Here is a 19,606-nt window from a genome sequence, read left to right as displayed (position 1 = left end):
AGGGGCAGCGGCTCTACTCCGACCTCCTCCCCCTATCTCTAAGGCTGAGCCACCCAACTTATTTTTTGCATCCGTGACCTCATTCTTTCAGTCACTACCCAGAGCTCATGACCATAGGTGAGACGTAGATGGACCAGGAAATCAAAACCTTTGCCTTCCAGCTCAGCTCCCTCTTCACCATGATGTTCTGGCACAGCGCCTGCATCGCTGCGGACGCTGCGCCGATCCATCTCATGCTCCATTCTACCCTCACTCGTGAACAAGACCCAGAGATACTTTAACTCCTTCACTTGGGGCAGTAACTCCAATTATAACACTTATTTTGTTGTAATTGTATGTTCTGAAAATAGATTATTTTGTGGTATTATCAAGAATATTGAACTCTCTCACTTGAGGCAGTAACTCTCCTCCAATCTGGAGAGGGCAAAGCACCAGTTTCCCACAGAGGTTCATGGCCTCAGACTTGGAGGTGCTGACTCTCATCCCAACTGTTTCACACTTGACTGCAAAGCACTCCAGTGCATGCTGGAGGTCACGGTGTGATGGAGCCCCTGGGTTGGGGGAGAGTTACTGTCTCAAACGAGGGAGTTTAAGTATCTTGAGGTCTTGTTCATGAGTGAGGGTAGAATGGAGTGTGAGATGGATCGGCGGTTTGATGCGGCATCTGCAGTGAAGCAGGGGCTGCGCTGGACCATCGTGGTGAAGAAGGAGCTGAGTCAGAAAGCAAAGCTTTCAATTTACTGGTTCATCTACGTCCCAACCGTCACCTATGGTCATGAACTCTGGGTAGTGACTGAAAGAAGGGGTATCTGGGCTCAGCATTAGAGATAGGGTAAGGAGCTCAGACATCCGGAGGGAGCTCAGAGTAGAGCCGCTGCTCCTTTGCGCCGAAAGTTGTCAGTTGAGGTGGCTCGGGCATCTGATCGGGATTCTCTTGGGCGCCTCCTGCTGGAGGTGTTCCGGGCATGTCCCACTGGTAGGAGGCCCTGGGGCAGACCCAGAAGAGGGATTACATATCTCGTCTGGCCTGGGAACACCTTGGGATCCCCCAGGAGGAGCTGGAAAGTGTTGCCGGGGGGAGGGACGTCTGGGGTGCTTTGCTTGGCCTGCTGCCCCCGCGACCCGGTTAAGTGGATGAAAATGAATGAATGGATGGATCAAGAATATTGCAATAATACCCTGAAATACCATGATATTATTTTACCCCTAGTGTGGCTCTCCTTCACCATCACTGCCAGCTGTATGATGGGATACCTCAAGTTCCACCACACACGTCAGTTTTAACAGAGTCTGGTCTGAGCTTCTGGTCCTTTTGACCATTCTTAGCTAAACGTGGACTTGCAGAATCAGAGCAACACTTGGGCCATGACATGATGTTTCACAAGTCCACAAGAGGACGAGAACACAGACTGAGACAGGCCTGAGATCAGACCGCAGGTCAGCACAACGCCGCTCCACACCCCCATTTCCAAACAGACTTATAAAGTGAAGGAGAGCTGTGACGCGCTGGTCGAGCTCCAGCGCCACGCCTGAAGTCTGCAGCCTTCATGGATTATTGTGCAGTCAGAGAGCAACACACAACCTGGGTAATCGATTACACTAAAACACACACACACACACACACACAGTGAGACACACACAAGGACATAAACACACATGAAAGGGACACAATGGCGGCAGAGACACACACACAGACACCCACGCACACTGCTCACAGGGTGGCATGGATACTTGGATATTAATACAATGTGCTTTACGCCAGCAGCCCTGAGGGACTCTCTCTCTCTCTCTCTCTCTCTCACACACACACACACACACACACACTAACACACACGCGCCCCTTCATGTTTATCCAGACCTCGCTTTTAATAAATATTTGAATTTGCCACACTTTCAAATTCTCAGCCTGAGGCCACACTCATACATCTGGGTCCTCTTCATCCACCTCCCCCCATCCATCCTCATCTCCTCCTCCTCCCTCCATCCTCTTCCTCTTCTCCTCCCTTCTTCTGTCCCTCTCTCCCGCTCTCTCCTCGTCCCCTCCACCCCTCCCTCCTCCTCCTCCTCCTCCTCCTTCTTCTTCTTCTTCTTCTTCTTCTTCTTCTTCTTGTGTCTCGCTCTACAGGGCTCATCTTTTCACGCATCACATGACATGCAAAACCAAGGAGCTGGCCATGTCAACACACACACACACACACACACACACACACAGATGCCATTTCCACACAGTATCTGAGGCAGTGGAATGTAAATGATGTTTCTGTAAATATGAAGGACGACAAAGACACAAACAGACACTTGCGTTCACAAACACACACAGAGCAGAGAAATAAAACACTCGACACGTTACTACAAATACTAGATACTCTATAGATATTCAGTACCAGTGGTAGTGGAAGTATTATCTGAAATAATATGACACAAGACACATGCAAAGAAAAGATAATGTGCAGAAGACATACAATATGACTGACAGTCTGTATCCTACTAACACTACATGTTCTATGGTCTGTACTGTACTGTAAAATACACGCTCCGCACAACACACTAACACGCTACCAAAAGCACCGACAGTAAATAGTACATTTTTGCAAATATCACAGTATGTGTTTTTAGGTGTTCCTTTTAAAAGAAGGGATGCACCGTTTTATCAGCCGCACATCGGTATCGACTGTCTCATTGACTGTCATCAGCCCATCAGAGAATAAAAGCACATCCTCCGATGGCAGTGGCTGATGTGTTTCTGTTGTGTCACATCAGGTTTGGGCAGATTAAAACGCAGAGCTCCAGACTAAAGGCCTTTGCACGCTGAGTCTGTTTTTTTCAGATACGTTTTTAATCTGAATAAAAAAAAAAATTGTTACGCACAGAAACCTTGCTATTGTTTTATTTGATGCGAAAAAAAATCAAAATATGTATGTCTATATGTATGTGGGACTCACGGTTGGCCCACAGCTGTGTTCTCCGGTACGTTCAGGCTGTAAGTGATGTTGGTGAACTGCGGCGGTCGGTAGCCGGCCAGGATGGCCACTGTAGTCGGCGAGCCTTTACGTCCACTCCCATCCATCGCCTGCACCCGCAGCAGGTACTCCTTACTGGGGGTCAGAGGTCGTCCTGTGGTCCTGATCTCACCGGAGCGACGGTCCACCTCAAAGCACTCCTCCCCACCTGGACAGACAGACAGACAGTCAGAAGAGACAGAGGGCGAATGAAAGAGGAGTCTTGTAAAAATATTCTCACACAGTCTAAAACAGCAGAGTGCGTATTTTAAGACAAACCATGATGTTTGTTTCTAAACCTAACCATGCACTTTTATTGCATAAAACTTACGGAAATAAACCTAAAAACAACTTGTTTTACATATGTTGTAAGTTTATTTTTTAAAAGACTGTATGTAATAACAGAAACTGTACGTTTCCTGTGAAGATTGAAGTTTATTTTGAAAAGACACCTTGCATGTAACAAGTGTACATTGACACGCTGTGCTGTGTGTTTCTTTCAGTGTGTGTTAGTGAGCTGGTTAAGACTCTTTGAAGACTGAGAGGAAGAGTGTGGGTTCATTTTTACTCACGACCCCCTGCAGAGAGAGAAGGAGGGCAATGCAGAGAAGACGTGAAGAGAGAAAAAGAGAAAATGAGTAGAGCAAGTGAGAAGGAGCAAGGAAGGAAGGCTAGGTGTAAGAAGGATGAAGTAAAGGAGGAGTAGAATCCTCAGCTGTTGACCAGAGGGATCTGAACCAGCAGCTGCATCCAACCTGTCAATCATCTCCTCCTGCTCTGTCTATTTGAGGAGGGATATTTCTGACCTGAGTTCATCTGAGGCTCGCTGGAAGACTTCCTGTTTGTGTCTTCAGTATGACGACTCTTACAGGTCAGTTTTATTGTCTCACCTACGCATTATATTACATATTATTATTTTTTTCAATTAGTTTAGTCTGAAAATTAAAATGACCTTAAAACAACAGTTTAACAAAGTTCTGAGTGTTAGAATAGAAAAATGATATCAGTCTCATGTTTGTATGTTAAATTCAGGGTGCAAATTTGTGGATCCTAGGACAGCAAACGAACAACCCGCCCTGCTGTCCAATTGATTGGCTTGTACTCGTTGGCTTCGTTGGTTGGATTGGTTAAGTTTAGGAGAGAGGAGTGGGATTAAAGGTACAATCGCAGAAAGTGGGGGACAAAGTTGTCTTGTCTTTAAACCGGCAGTGGAGGTAGTAACAGAGTCAAATCAACGTCTGAGTAAAGGGGGCAGCCAACAGGACATATTGACATCATGTGATGTGTGCGACTCACTGCCAGGAGATTCTAAAAGCAGCTGTTAGCAGTTAGCAGCTAACTCAAAGAGGAAGAGCAGCAGCTGAAAATGTCCGCAAATTGGGGAGACAACGAGGCTCAGGAGCTCCTTACCCTCCGAGCAGAGGACGAGATCACGTCGGCACCATCTTTGTGTAAAAAGGACTATCATGGCTGTAGACTTTTCCACAAACCGTTTTTCATTGATCTGAGTTCCTCATTTTGTCAAAATAAAATATTTTTTTTGTTCTTCCTCAGTGTCACATCAGTATAATAGAGAACAACAGAAGTGTGTTTAGAAATTAAAGTATTTTTAGATCATTTTTATAGAACAACAAACTTTTTTGAAGAAGCACTTTACTCACTGTAAATTTAAGATCCTCAAAGTGAGTAAAATCACATTAATGCTACTAATTGGCTTCACACACACTGCGTGAATATATTTCCATATTGGCATGATATTAAAAACCATTTTTAATGTAAATTATTGGATTATTCGTCGGTACACATGTAGTCACATTCCGCCAAAGGGAATCAGGAGCTCTTAATATGAAAGCATTGGAAATTAGCTCTCAAAATATCTCTCCTTCCTCCTCCTTCCTTCTCCTCTAGAATAATATAAAAAATAAAAAATCCACAGCCACCGGCGCCCATCCGCCCACCCTCCCACTCGCTGCCTCTCCAGAGACTTTCCTATTATTCCCGAATCTGGGAGCTTTCTTTGCCCCAGGGAGCGATTAACAGCGCAGCTCCATGCCGTTTATGTGCGTTTTTCTCTCCCTCTCTCACTTGATGGTAATTGAAATTCAACAAGTCAAATTTTATTTATAAATCGCTGCTTTGAACAAAACAGGTTTGTCACAGAGTGCCTGGCGGAGCAGCAGCGGACCTAATTACAGATACAGGCAGGAGATAAGAGCAGGAACAAACAGGTTTTAGGAAAATATGACTGGAATAAGAAGGAGGTTTGCTTGTGGTAGGTAAAACATTTTTACTGCTATTATCAGAGGAGAGGGGAATTTGGATCTGGAAACAGATTTTCATGCTTTTTGAACTTTAATTTTCACAACCATCGGGTTTTTACAACATCCTGTTTTCCCAGCATCGGAATCTAGGGGTGTCCACATACTTTTGGCATACTCTTCTTCTTATACTCCTTACACACAATAAAAGATCAATTAAAACTGTAAACTCACCATCCAGTAGGAGGTACTGTGCTTGTCCAGGTGTCCCGTCTCGTTGCCGTGCCGACAGCCGGTACACTGCAGAGCCGGGCGTGGCGTCAGGACCCACGGCGCCCAGGTAAGGCGAGGGAAACATGGCCCACTGCAGGTCAGCCTGGCTGGGCATGCTCAGAGTCAACCTGCACAGGTACCACTCGTCAGCTGGAGGGAGAGAAAAAGAAAGATGATTTATTTTGGGTCAAAAATTCAGATTCTTGCCTGTCTTTGCAGGAAGTGTGTTTAACGGAACAAGATCACAAAGAGCTTCACACAAGTAAAGCTGTTAAAAATAAGGCCAGTAACAACAGACCTTAAAACACACAAAACACAAACAGTGACTCAGTTCACTTTACAAAAGAACAAAACCAAAACACTGAAGTTAAATAGCTGGGAGGAAGTTCTGTGACCTGTGAGGAAAGATCTCATTAGAGCCACTAAATAAGAGGACAGAAACAGGGTGTCTGCTGCTGTTTGTTTTTCACTGTGATGAATTTCATTCATTACTTTTAAATGAAAGTCTTTTATCTGTCGCCCCAAAACTGTGTTTCCTGCAGTGCCATTAAAGCCCACTTTACATCCACTTTATATCGATTATCTGACCATTCTGACACATGACTTAAAAGCACCAAAGGAACACCAAAGGCATCCGTCTGTCGGGTACACTGAAGTTAAACCAACATCAAAGACTTACAACTGTAGTGTTGTCACGTTATCAAAATTATAACTTTGACACAATACACCTAAACATCTCAATACCAGAAAATATATTACTGGAAAAACCTATAACATCAGGAAAAATTACAATTCTTCTTTTTTTAATTAAAAAATTAAAATAAAAAAAAACCCGAACAAAAAACAAAAAACAAACAAACTTGGAAACACAAACAGCCTCTGACTGGTCAACTTGTCAGGAACACAGCCTCCTATTGGTCAACAGACAGTCCAAGCCACCATGGATGGCTGTTGGACGGCGAACAACAACTGTTTTCAATACGAAGAAATGGATCAATACTCACAGAAGACATCCATGCATCACTATTACTATGACTAAGATAATTTATGTACCACCTCAGGAATATTCTCATGTCACAGCAGCTGAACACAACAAAACCACACTGCAGACAACTGTTAAGCCCCATCTCCGCCAAACCCTTTCAGTCCAGCACCTTTGGAACCAGCAGTAAGCCTTCAGACATGGTACCTAGACCCTCGGTGTGTTCAGACAGTCCTCTTAAATGTGGGCGGGTTTGTTGTCACTCACTGCTCCGTCCAGCACTCGCTGTATTTCCTCATCAGCGGTGACACAGATGGAAGTCTGCACCTGGTTTATCGTCCACAGAACGAGGCTGCACGCCCACATTTTCACAACAAAATAGAACAGGCTGCAGTGAGAGTCTCTCTCCATGGGATATTTAAAAATAGCAGCTTTGTGCATTTAGTCCTTCTCAGGCAAGCTCAGGGGTTTAGTGTTGCTGGAGCCCACAGGAACAACGCTCAAGTGACGATTAAAATATATAAAACATAATCCAGCCAAAATTAATATTTAAGCGCTTGAAGATCCACTCATTACTAAGAGTGTATGTCATCCAAGAACGTCAAAGTCAAAGTTGTCACAGTGAAATTTAAGGTGTGCTGATGGATTCACGTCATCAACTCATGCATTGAGTAACATTACAAGTTAACGTTCCACCTTAAAAGTTGCCGGCAGTCAGCCCAGTGAATGAAGTTATTGTTTCTCAGACTCCAGCTGCTGTGAGAGGCAGCAAAACATCCTTTCATTTTATAGTTACAGTTTACTAATAAAACTCTCCACAGTATGAACAGTGGTTACATGAGCAGAGTGACCGTCCTCTACTGACCAATCAGACAGCAGTGTTCACAGCTCCACCTTGTAGTACCAGATCTGTGTGCTAGGTACCCCAGCAGAGGGGGGACCAAACATGGGGACGGTACGGAACGCTTCTGTTGGTACCATCCACAACCTTTCACAGTGGGAATGGAAAAGGAAGCATACTGAACTGAGCTGTATCGCACCCTATGGAGCTATGGAGACCAACAACAAAACCAATTGTGATTAAGCAATTCATTGCTGTTTTTCCAGCGACTTTTGTAGGCACGAAAAGCAGTTGTTTTGTACGGAGGCGCTGTTGCTTTTTAAGCATAGATTTTACACCACAAACCCATTACTTTAAGTCAAAAGATGAGATTTTCCAAACCATAACCAAGTGTTTTTGTGCCTAAAGCTAATCGCGTTAGCCGCAGCATTGTTGAAACATAAAGTTTCAGTGTATCCCTAACATGCAAATGTAACATATCCATGGTTTGCAGAAACAGTGCCAGTGTTTATTCTGGTGATTGCATTGTGATGAGTGTGAGTCTGTTTTTGGTCTCCACTGACTCCTGAGTGAAATATCCGTCTCAGTAGCTGCTAAATGGTTCAGTATGTTCACCAGATAGTTTCTGACTGTGTGTGTCTGCTGTTTGTGTACAGAGGGTTTATCAGGCAGAGCTCCTTTGATGGAAACAGCTGCCAAATCTAGGATGTTAAGGATCTGAAAGAAGCTGTAGATGCAGATTTGGTGGAAATTCTCTGTTTCCGTGTTGATTCAAGGAAGAAAAAGAAACAAAAGACAAAGAGTGTACAGTTGTCACGTTCACGTTAGCAAATGATGTTGTCATTTTGAATCAATATGTGTGCATCTGGTGCACCTGTGTTTATTCATTTCATCTGCTGCTTCACAAAGTCTGGAAGCAGCTGTTGTTTTGTGTGTTTTAGTTGCTGCTTCATTTCGTTAGCTTGCGCTGTGACCGGCTGCTATTGCTGTCTGCCTCGGCTTTGTAGTAACGCAGCTTGTTAGCTAAGCTAGCTCCACTTGTTCAGACTGTGGCATGAAAGCTGCGCCGCTCTCAGCCAAAGGGGACGAGGTGACATTTCTGTGAGACATCTGTCGTGTTTTCTCATCTTTCATCTCCACCGCGCCGCTCCAACAGAAGACAAGAGTGAAGAAGCGTCAGGGAGGAAGAGAGGAAGGCAAGCGGCTCCTCCAAAATAAAACAACAAAACTTTCAGAAGATCACACGGCAACATCCACACAGCAGGAACTCCCATTCGCCCAGTCAAAAATACACACACACACATACACATATGTTTGTCTGCATCTACGAGTCTACTTCTTCTTTCTTTACGTCTTTCTTCATGTCGTCGGGTTCTGAGGAGGGATTTGTTCGGTTTGAAGGTGCTTCGGCGCTCGCTGTTGTTTTGGCTCCTGTTTTGTTTCACGGCAGCGAAGGAGACAACAGCTCGAACAAGAGAGAAAACTTCACTTCAGAGAAACGAAAGAAGAAGAGAGAGGGATGAGGAGACAGCAGGAGGAGGAGGAGGAGGAGGAGGAGCGGTGGAGGTGAAAACACGACAGCGTCTGCATCTGTGTCTGTCTTTTTATATCGTCTCTGAAGGTCTGTCAACAAACTGAGAGCAGGAGAGGAAATGAGAGGAGGAGGAGAAAGAGGACAGGAATGAGAGGAGTGTTAGAGAAGAAGACGAAAGAATGCAAGAATGAAGGAAAATAGAGATGTTGGAAAAGGTGAAGGAGCGATGAAGAGGTTGAAATTTATAAAAGGTAATTGAAGAGGATAAAAGACAGAAAGGACAAGACGGTCTTCAAGAACAAAGTTAAGGGGTGGAAGAAAAAGAGGAGCTGAGAGAGGACAGCAGTGAGGAGTGATGGGGACTTAGAGAGGAAAGAGGGAAGAGGAAGAGGAGATGTGGAGGACTAAATTAAAACAAGTTTGAGAACAGGAAGAGAGGCTAGAGAAGAGAAAGGGACGGCAAGAAGAGGAGGAGCAGTGAAGAAGAGAGTGAAATGAAATCAACCAAAGAGAAGAGGAGAAAAGAGAGGGAGGAAACAGAGAGATTGGCCTTTAGAAACACAAAGTTAAGAGGAGGAGGAGGAGGTGATGAAGGAGAAGAGGAGTCTTCCAGCTCAGTGCTCCTCTCTCTGTCTTCTTCTGCATCGCTGGCCTTAAGTCTTCAGTCAGCTCATAAAATCCAGAATAATCACGTCTATTTCTGTCTGTTGTTTTACATATGCTGCGCTGTGGGCTGCAGAATCAAAGTGAAATCAAATCTGCCCCATTATCACGATAAACATCAACACGTTCAGATGCAGCGCCGGCGGTCAGCACATGTGTCGGCCGGGGTGAAAACTATGAAAACTCACCTCCCTGTATGGAAACAGGGGAGGAGGCGGAGTGAGGCTGTCAGCTGGACAAAATGTCTCCTTGGTTCCTCCAGGCTGATGAAAGGTCACTGACACCAGAATAATGACATTTATTTAATGCTGTGATACAGTGTGTAGCACCGCCTCTGGTTAATGAAGGCTGATACCACAGCTACTGATGATGGTGCTCATACTGAAGAGACAAAATACTGCTCTTGGCATAAATAAGCAAATGTTTTAATTTAGAAAGTGGGATGATATTATATTCAAGGTCTCGAGCACGGGTGTCGAACATACAGCTCGGAGGCCAGAACCAGCCCGCCATAGGATCCAATCCGACCTACTAGATGACTTTGACACCTGTTAGTAAAACACCTATGAAGGCTGAGAGGTTTCAGGTTTAAACAGTGAGTAGATACTTCTTGTAAAATGCTGCTTCAGAGGCCTTTCAACCCGACCAGAGTCCAGCTCTCTGACATAACAATAAAGACTTCCTGTGATTTAAAGATTTAAAAGATTTAAAGATACTGAAAATTGTGCAACTGTCCTATGGCTAAGTCCCGCCCTCAAACACGATGAGCCACTCACAGTGCGTATAGCCATTCCCATACACTGGGACATTCTCTGCCTGGACGTCCATTGAAATGCATTACAGAAAGTCAGTTTTATTCAGTTTTATGAGCTTTTTCTGAGATTTGAAGTTTAAAAATGGTCAAACAGTGTGCATGGGGTACATGCAACTCTGACACAAGGTATCCTGAGAGGCTGGGCGACCAGGTGTATTTTTTACACTTTAAACCACATCTCAAGCGAGAAAAGTGTCTCCTTTGGATAAAGTTGTGTGGTAACGTTAGACCACAACATCAACTCAACGTGAATAAGATTAACAATGATGTCTACATCTGTTCTAAGGTAAGTCAACATTGTGTTTGAGGCAGCATATTGTCACTTTGCTGGAAAGAAATATAAAGTTATCTTTAACATCTCTAGCTAACGTTAGCTAAAGTTAGCCTAACGTTAGCTCCTAGCTGCGTTGTTCATCATGTCACCTTGTTTGCTGGGAGTTCATTAGCCTATTTTGTTCTAGTTTTGTACTTTGGTGATCGTACATCATTGTTAGCTGTTGTCCAAAGGGCTCTAGTTAAGCTAACGTTAACTTCTGGAGCTTAGCTTCATTAACTTATCTGTAATGGCAGAGATAACAAAGGTTGGCAAACGTTATGCTGAATGATTCAGTGTAAATACTGTAGCACCAAACTAACGGAGAGACACTCTTGGTAAAGATGGTAAAAAGGCCGTTATCCTTTTCTCATATTCTGAGCCAAAAACCTTAACTTCAGTGGCACAAAATTTGATCGTTATGTCTCCAAAAATCATCAGTTGCCTCCTGTGAAATGCCGCGTACTGTGACACCTGCCATAGTGCTGGTCACTGAATGTTGATATTTTGTTCAAGTGAGTGGAGGGGGCGTGGCTTAGCCATAAGTCAATTGTGTTACGCAAAAGAATTACATGTAAAGTCAATGTTAAGCTGCAATGAGAAACAAATGCCTACCGAGCGGCACGATGGACCTGTCAGACACAGGTACTGGCAGAAGTTCGTTCATCGTTTCAGTGATTGCGCACACATATGACGTGACTCAGCACAAAATATTCTAGCGAAAATTCAAAATCACCCAAGTAATGTGGCGCGAAATTTGCATCATGTTTGATGTGAGCACATTATGACATCATAGGCACAGTCAATAGATGGCTCCAGAGGGGGGAGTTAAAAGTTTCACATGACAGCAAATGAAGCGATGGTGGAGGAGGCAGAGTTGTAGACGGCGGTGGTCTGTAAAGTCAATAAATACTGTATATCCCAACATGTGGATGGAGAATTCATTTTACTACATTATCAATTTGTTCTGTTCCACCATTTCTAAGATTTCTTTGTCGTCTCCTACAGTCGTATCTTGCTTGAACTACACTACACTGACTCCATGATCTCTCACCACTGTCACAGAACGTCATGATGAGGAGCTCTGTGAGATCTGGAGAACTGTTTACTGACAAGAGAATATAAACAAGATGAATTAGCACTTGAGAACATATTTGGACAGGCTACACAAACGTCAGACGAGGGGAACTTCACAGTGTGCGAATGATACCATGGCTTTCAGAGGAGCTCGAGGGCAGCACACACACTCACGTATGCTGTACCATATTCTATAGTTTATCAGCACAAATAAGACACAGATAGGTCAAATAGCAAAACAGCCTATAAACACACCAATGTATGAACACTAAATCAAAAACAGAGCACACCAGGCTGCCTTCAAGGGATCAAGTCCTCATCAACAGCGTTTAAAGCTTCCCATCACACACAGACGAACAGAACATTTAAGACATCAGCTTACATCAGCAACTGCCTAATTTTACACACCATGATGATGATGAAGATACAGAAAAATAGAAATTCATGACAGCATTTAACATGTTGTCAATATTTTAGAGACCCTCTAAAATTTCACAGATTCTGTTTTCAGAGGAGCTCATGTCTTATTACGAGGAGTCAGGCTTCATCTGGCCCCCTGTAGTTTGCAGCCTGAGGCTTCGAGGACGAGGAATACTTCTTCAACTAGTAGCATGTTTGTGTGTCTCTAAACAAGTAAACAGTTTCTGACCTGAAACATATCATACTATTATAATAATACAACATTTTCTTCCTAAAAGCAGGTGTTTCAAAGGGCGGGTTGTCTGACACAAATCTGTCACAGTCCTGCTCTCCAGAGGATGAGAACTTTTGACTTTAATGACCCCTTGACTTTTCTCTTGCGTCATCCTTGAGAGAAACCTTGCCAGATAATATCTACGTTACTATTAGCTGGACATTTTGGGGATATTATTACGGCAGGTTTTTTATTTTGCCCTGTTTAACGTGGTATTAAAGTGCATCCTGGGTGGTTGGATCACAAGTGGACAGCTCTAAGTAAAGGTGTGAACACGCCAAATGCATTAGTCTTGAGATCCGATCACTCAAGACCACATTCAGATGTGGTTTGGGCTGTTGTTTGAGCAGTGTGTACAATAACAACGTATCCTCATACAATGGTGTGTATGATACCCTACAGATTAGTGACCTAGGAATTACGTTATGTACTTAACGTTAAGTTAATGTATGTAATGTATGATATGTAACAACTCATTTGGCCAATAACCGATACCAACACCGATACTCATCCATATATCCATGATTATGGAAAATTATGCAAATTTATTCCAGGTGGCTGAACAAAAAGTTCAGCCTCTTTACAGCGCAGCATTCCCTCGTATCCTTCCACTTGGCCTCCTCAGCAAAAGGAAATGCGCCTCACACCCTGAACAGTGAGCTTTTCCCTGATTCGGGCCAGAACTCAGTGAACACATGCATGCATGCATACAAAACTGCAGAGGAACGTCCGGCTCGGGGGCTGCAGCCGGCCTGGAGCGAGGAAGAGGAGTGGAAGATGACGAAGGGCTGAAAACCTGAATGCTGAGCAGTCATTTCCACACAAGGATGGATGTGTTTGTCCTTTCAGGCGTGACATGGTTTGTCTGGGTTCTTTAACGTCTCAGGCTGACATTAAAAGAGTGTAAAATGCTGTCCGTGCATTTAACTATGTTTCTGTCTTTATTTCTGCTTTTGTCAGTTTCTGCGTTATGTATTTTTTATTTTCCGAAGTGATTCTGACACAGTGTTTAGCTGTACTTCAGTTTTTTCAACCAGTTAAGAACGCATGAAGAAACACCAGAATATGAGCTCCATTTTGTTCTGCTCAGCTTCCCATCCATGACTTATTTCATCCCTTTGCTTCTTCCCACAATCCCTTGGGTTTTGGGATAATTTCCTTAGTTAGATTAAATTTTCACTCCCAATGAACTGCACCACAGTTTCAGTGTCAGATTTGCATTTTCAGGCCTCTCAGTAGCTGCCCTCAGTGCAATCAGAGTTCAAGCATCCTTAACCCGCCCCTTCGTTTCAGTAGCTTTTTAGATAGGAATTGTGTAAATTTGCAGGAAAGCCCAGTCAGTCTTTTTTCAGCATTGGCAGTATAAAAACAAAATTGGGGAGTGCAGCAAAATGCCGCCTGCCTACCTTTGTCTATACAGAATGCGCCTTTTTCGGGGCAATGGGGGGCGTGAGCAAGTAACAAAACGTGTAGCTCAGCGTGTGACGTAACCAGTGACGTGGGAGGGAAGCTGCGGCTGGTCAGTCCTTCGGCGATTCTCTCGTAAGTCGGCCCGTTCTTCACCATCCCCGTCATCTGACAGTTAATGGCCTCTTCATTTGCGAGGACAAGGAGGGCGCGCAATTCCTTGTCTCCCCAGTTGCTCGTCTTTACAGTGTCTGTCAGGTTTGTGTTTCCCTCTTGCTACTAGCTGCTCGCTAATTCCTGCTATCAGCTGTTTCCTGTTTATCCACCGCCAGTGGGTCTCACGTGCTGTGTCATCAACAGCTCCTCCCACAAGTCTTCAACAGCCCCTCCTGTTGCAGAAGGCCGCCTCGTTCTGTCTAAACTAAAAGGGTTCCGCCAATATGTCTACCCTACGAGGCGGAAAATTGGGCACCTCGGATCAACTCGCCAATCCGGCTCTGTGTGTCTAAACGCTCGCAGCTTGCTGGCAAAACGGCCCAACATTCACGGAAAATCTGGCAGTGTAAAAGGGGCTAGTGTCGCCCTCAGGTTGGACTTTACAGAGAGTTTTCATCTATTAAATGTTATGTCTTATGAACTCATGAGAAGACGGCTTGATGAACAGTGAAGTATTACAATACAGTGTCATTGATCTCACCCAAACAAAAAATGACTTAAAGAAGCTAATGGAGGACATGCTTTAGAGTTTAGAGGAAAAAGTTTATCACAATTAACATTTAATGTTTTAAAGTTCTGGCCGTCCATTTTAATTGTTATGACAGCACTGAGCTGACAAAGGTATTATATTATGTAAGGACACTATTGAGATCTCAAAGCAAAACAATTTCCCGAACGGAGCACTGGGTATGACTTAGTGACATCTAGTGGTTTCCAAGTGTAGCAACCTCTCCACCTCTTCCTGGGTCGGTAAGTCAAAATAGTCTCATTGTTTCCTCTTGTGGTCAGACTGCAGAAAACGCAAACTACAGCTTTGTTTGGTGAGGACTGGTTGATTTTTGCCTTTGAGCCACAAGATGCAGCAGTCACACAGTTCCACACTTAGACAAACACAATCAAAGGTGAGATTCAACCTTTTTTAAACAGCATGTTGCAGTTCTAGAAGAGAAAAAGCTTCAGAGATGAAAAATAAACGGCTGTTTTTTTTAAATGCAAGTTTGGTTAACTTCCCAAACTTGGATAAAGCGCAGCATAAAGACCCGCCTCCCAAAACTTTTCAATGGGAAGTGAGCAGGACTGTCTCCCGCAATCCCAAAGAGGGTCAGTCCTCACGCTCACAGGGGTCTGGGGAAGCGGTGCCTGACAAGCGTGCTGAGGCATCAATCATCATTCATGTGTGAAGACGTTAAGATATTCCATGACAACACACGAGAAACAAGATATTTTTGACCAAGTGTTTTTAGTTACAGTCCAACAGTGTTGTGATGCAGGAAGTCCCAGCAGGAGCTCAGACAGAAACAGGGAGCGTTGATATTTGCAGGAGAGACACCGCTCCATCTCTCATCTCCAATTCTTTAAATTCCCTCTCCTCCATCCACCCACTGTCATCTCTGCTGTCTCTCTCATATATACATACAGGTCCCTGTTGAACTGCTGTCACACTGCTGTATGTTCGTTTTTCTGCAACTTTAATGTTTGTCACGATTCCTCCACCAGTTCTGCCTCAACAAATACAAGAAGAAGATCTTTAATTTCTGCTGAACTGAATATCTACTGTAGATTTTTAAATAATGAGAGAAGTGATGAGCGTTGGCAGGTTTGAGTTGTTGTTTTCTGATTGTTTGTGTTGTTTGTATTCATCCTCTGTTTATCTGCTGAATCTGTTTGGCTGTGGCGATGGCCTAATTTCCTGGCAGAGATCAATAAAATTTCATGAAGCTCTGTTGTGTTGAACACAGACCGCTGTGTTGTCCTAGTCAAACAGGAAGTGTTGAGAATGACATGTCCTTTATAAAAGTGGGTAAATAGTCCCAGTGAAGTGCAGCTAAGTCCATCTTAAGCCGCCACTTACTCATTTGAATCTCAATGCAGAGCGTGTCACGGCTTGTTATGCAAAACGAGGCTAAAAAGAGAAAGGGAATTGTGCTTTGTTTACGCCAAACTCCATTCTGCTGTCTTTTAATTTAAATTCATTTATTTGTTTGGGGAGGGGATTTGTTTGTCTGACACACAGCGTATCGGGATCAGAGCGGGAGGCGGCAGAATCGAGAGGACGGAGACACAATGAGAGAAGCTATTTTCTGTCTTTTTCCTCTGAGTCTCTGACTTGAATGGCGGCTGATGTATTCAGCGTGAAGCAGAGCCGTGGCAGCCAACCCGCGCCGCTTCAGAAATAGCAAACCGCCGCCGCTGCTGCTGCTGCTGCTTGCAAGAGCTTCAATTAGGGGAGGGATGCAAGATGTGGGGGGGATTAAATTAAACTGTGGTGGCGCCCACAGGTTGTCACACAGCCGATGATGAAAGGTGATTAAAGTGCAAGACGTGTTTATTTATAAAGTGCTTTTAACAAACCGGTTTGCCACAACCTGCGACGCTGCGCAGCGAGAGAAACAAACAGAGCTAAAAACAGGCGATAAAACAAGAAAAGATGAGAACAAAAGTTCAGGAAGATGACAGACACATGAAAGACAGAGCAAGCAGAGACCCAAAAACAAGCATCTCACCGACCCTCAGATAACCTCACACACCACTCGTTTTGTTGTTGTGTGGCTTCAGGAGGAGCATTGTAGGAGATAAAAAAACAATGTTTTAAGTGTGAAAAAATTCAAAAGAACAAAAAAAGCAGCAACAACAGAAGCCAACATTTGTGCTGTCACATCTGTGCCATGACTTTGTTCTGACGGCCCAAAATCACAAAGCCTTATTTGTCCAAAAATTGTAACATTGGACCGAAACCCACTTCTCTGGAGTCTGTTCCAAACTCTGACGCCCATTTCTCTGAAGTCCCCTTTCTCCAAAAAAAAAAAAACAAAACAAACAAAAAAAAACCTCCCTGCAGTTGGTTAAAGTTTTCTAGCAGCATTTGAGCCACTGATCCTGCGTGCTTTTACTGATCCTTCTCAGTATGCCCCAGTGGTGCTCGAGACACCAATCCCAGGTGTTTTTACCGACCCTCTGAGGCATTTCCCAGCTGTGTTTCATCAACCTGTCCCTGCTTTGCCAGTGACTGTTGTGCCACCAAACGTTGGTGCCAAAACATCATCTTTTCCTAACCTAACAAAGTGGTTTTTGTGCCCAAACCTTACCGCACATTCACCACAGTGCTGTTGACAAATCTAACAGCAGTCATTAAAGATCTTATCCACTGAAGAATAAAGTGTTTTCTTCTGTTTATGTCTCCTGAATGGTTTGACCTTGACTATACTGACTTGTATCTGTGCAAAGTTTGTCACTAGAGAAGTTTTCTTATATTTCTCTACCAAAGAGAACAATATCTGTGCACTCGAGATTCAAAAGTACCCCAGGCAGCGAGATCAGGTACGTCACTAATCTAACGGGGAACAGACTTCAACATGACAGTGGCACAGAAACCTGAAACCTTCAGCTCATATGTAATCTAAAAATCTCAGCCAGACGGAAATATCATTCTTCAAACTTTGATTAGACCTCTGGTAAATATTAACATAGTGACAATGTGACAATGCAAATACTCCGTGACATTGCAGCAGCTATTTTTGTGTGTTTTCACAACCACTGTGTCAGCCGCTGACAGTTACAAGCTAACAAGCTAACAAAAAACACAAACAAATAATGTTAACTACACTTGCCATTCTGTCTGCCAGTTGGTGAGTTTGGTGCTCAACAGACAGATCATCTGAGTCTGAGTCTGAATCTACGGCTGAATCTCTCCGATGTTTTTTTGAATGCAAACACTGACCATCTGCTCGTTCGCTGGTCAACCTAGTGCAAGCAGCGGTGGTAGGCGGGGCCTGAGGCCAGATTTCTCAATGAGGGAGATAAAGTAGATCTGCTTTCAGCGCCTTTTCAGAAAGAAAACCATGTTGAAGAAAATACGAATAATAGCGTATAATAGAGTATGTCCGAGTCTGGAGGAGGAGGACTTCAAATAATGTGATCACTTCCGATGAAGTCTTTGTGAGATCATCGGTCAGTAAAGTCGGACTGCTGCCTGTGAAGCTCAGGGTAACTACAGAAGCTGCATCATATGTACAATATCACTAATGGACATGCTCCTAAATACAGTATTTACACGTTTATATAACATGAATTCACAAACTTTATCAAAGTTTAAATATTTCAGCTAATTGGTGCAAAACATAGACTGTATAAATAATGAAAGTCGCTACTGTGACGTCACCCACTGGTTTGTCGACTGCTGTTTTGAAGCCTCGAGGTTCAACATTGCTGCCGTTGCCATCTTGGTTTTTTCTGTCATTCAAAGAGGTCCCACCCTTAATTATGCGTAACTTTAAGCCTTAAACGGATGATTTATATAAAAATTCAACCCCTGTACAGTTGTCATAAATGTCGAAATTTGCGATAGAAACCCAAACTGTTTTTTGTATGAGGCTGTAAACATGTTTATTTCTACATCTTAACATGAAGGTCTGTGGAGATTAACTCGCTCTTGAAGCCCCAGCCCCAAGTGGTCATTAGAGGAACAGCAGTATTTGGGACTTTGGCCTCTTTATGGTCTCTTTTTTTTCAGCCTTGGAGGTTGTTGCTTGGTGCAGAACTGTGAAACATGAAACCATCCATTAAATATCAAGCTGACAAAAACAAGCGGGGCTTTCAGAGGTCAGCGCTGGTCTCAGAGCTGTTCAGCCACTGAGTAAAAACTGTTGTATCAACCCTTTACAGAGTGTCCTGGTGACAGAGCAACACTTGATCCCTTTTAACCCTAATGTGTGTGTGTGTGTGTGTGTGTGTGTGTGTGTGCGCACTAGGTGAGTTTAGGCACACAAACAGACACAGCTGTGTTGGCACTGGAGGAAGATCAGAGGGATCTGAATGCTACAGAACACACACACACACACACATGATCACTGACAAATGTGCACTTGACTGTCACAACACAGGTGTGTGCGCGTGTGTGTGTGGGGCGGTGATGCGTCTCCGTGGTGACTCGCAGGATGCAGGTGTTCCTGCGAGACTGGTTGCCGGGGCGACATGTTAAGTCTCCAGACATGTGAAAGCACTCTGGCTTTGTGTTACATACGTGTGTGTGTGTGTGTGTGTGTGTGTGTGTGTGTGTGTGTATGCTGCATGATGAGTATAAACTATATTAATAGTTTAATATAACTCAATACATGTGATGTGTTTGTGTATTTGTTTCGATAGTTTTTGAACTCTTTCTGTGTCTCGTGAAATGGTCAGACTTCTTTAAAGTCATCAAATGAACAATAATAAAAACGAATAGTAAAACTCATTAGATGTCAAAATAGATAATACTGAAAGCTGGTTAATGAAACTAAACCCCAAGAAGACAACTCAAGTAAAATCATTAAAAATTAGAATTATCACCCCCCAGTTATATGCTTCTACAAACTCACGATTAGTCACCAATTCAGTATCTGACCAAATGTCTCAACTTCTGTTCGTGAGATATGACATTAAATAATGGCCAGAAAAAGAGTTTTATGCAGAACGTTATGATGTCACAGTGAAGTTGACCTTTGACCTTTTGGATATAAAATGTCATCACTATATTATTTTATCCTGTTAGACATTTGT

The 19,606-nt window shown here is 43.6% G+C and overlaps 1 protein-coding gene across 1 annotated transcript in view; it reads right to left on the bottom strand.

Moving 5' to 3' along the window:
- The window catches only part of si:dkey-22o22.2 (neural-cadherin), a 100,113-nt gene extending 94,498 nt beyond the window's left edge, over positions 1-5,615 (bottom strand). The window contains exons 1-2 of the mRNA XM_049584911.1: positions 5,492-5,615; positions 2,943-3,168 (exon numbers count right to left, since the gene is read on the bottom strand). Of these exons, the coding sequence (XP_049440868.1) occupies positions 2,943-3,168; positions 5,492-5,615 (350 nt within the window). The remainder of the gene's footprint in view (positions 1-2,942; positions 3,169-5,491) is intronic.
- Between the last annotated feature and the right edge of the window lie 13,991 nt (positions 5,616-19,606).

This window comes from Epinephelus fuscoguttatus, linkage group LG8 (assembly GCF_011397635.1).
Source record: "Epinephelus fuscoguttatus linkage group LG8, E.fuscoguttatus.final_Chr_v1".
NCBI classification, from domain to species: Eukaryota; Metazoa; Chordata; class Actinopteri; order Perciformes; family Serranidae; genus Epinephelus; species Epinephelus fuscoguttatus.
The sequence above is the reverse complement of the archived record's forward strand: the minus strand, read 5'-3'. Positions and strand labels throughout refer to the sequence as shown.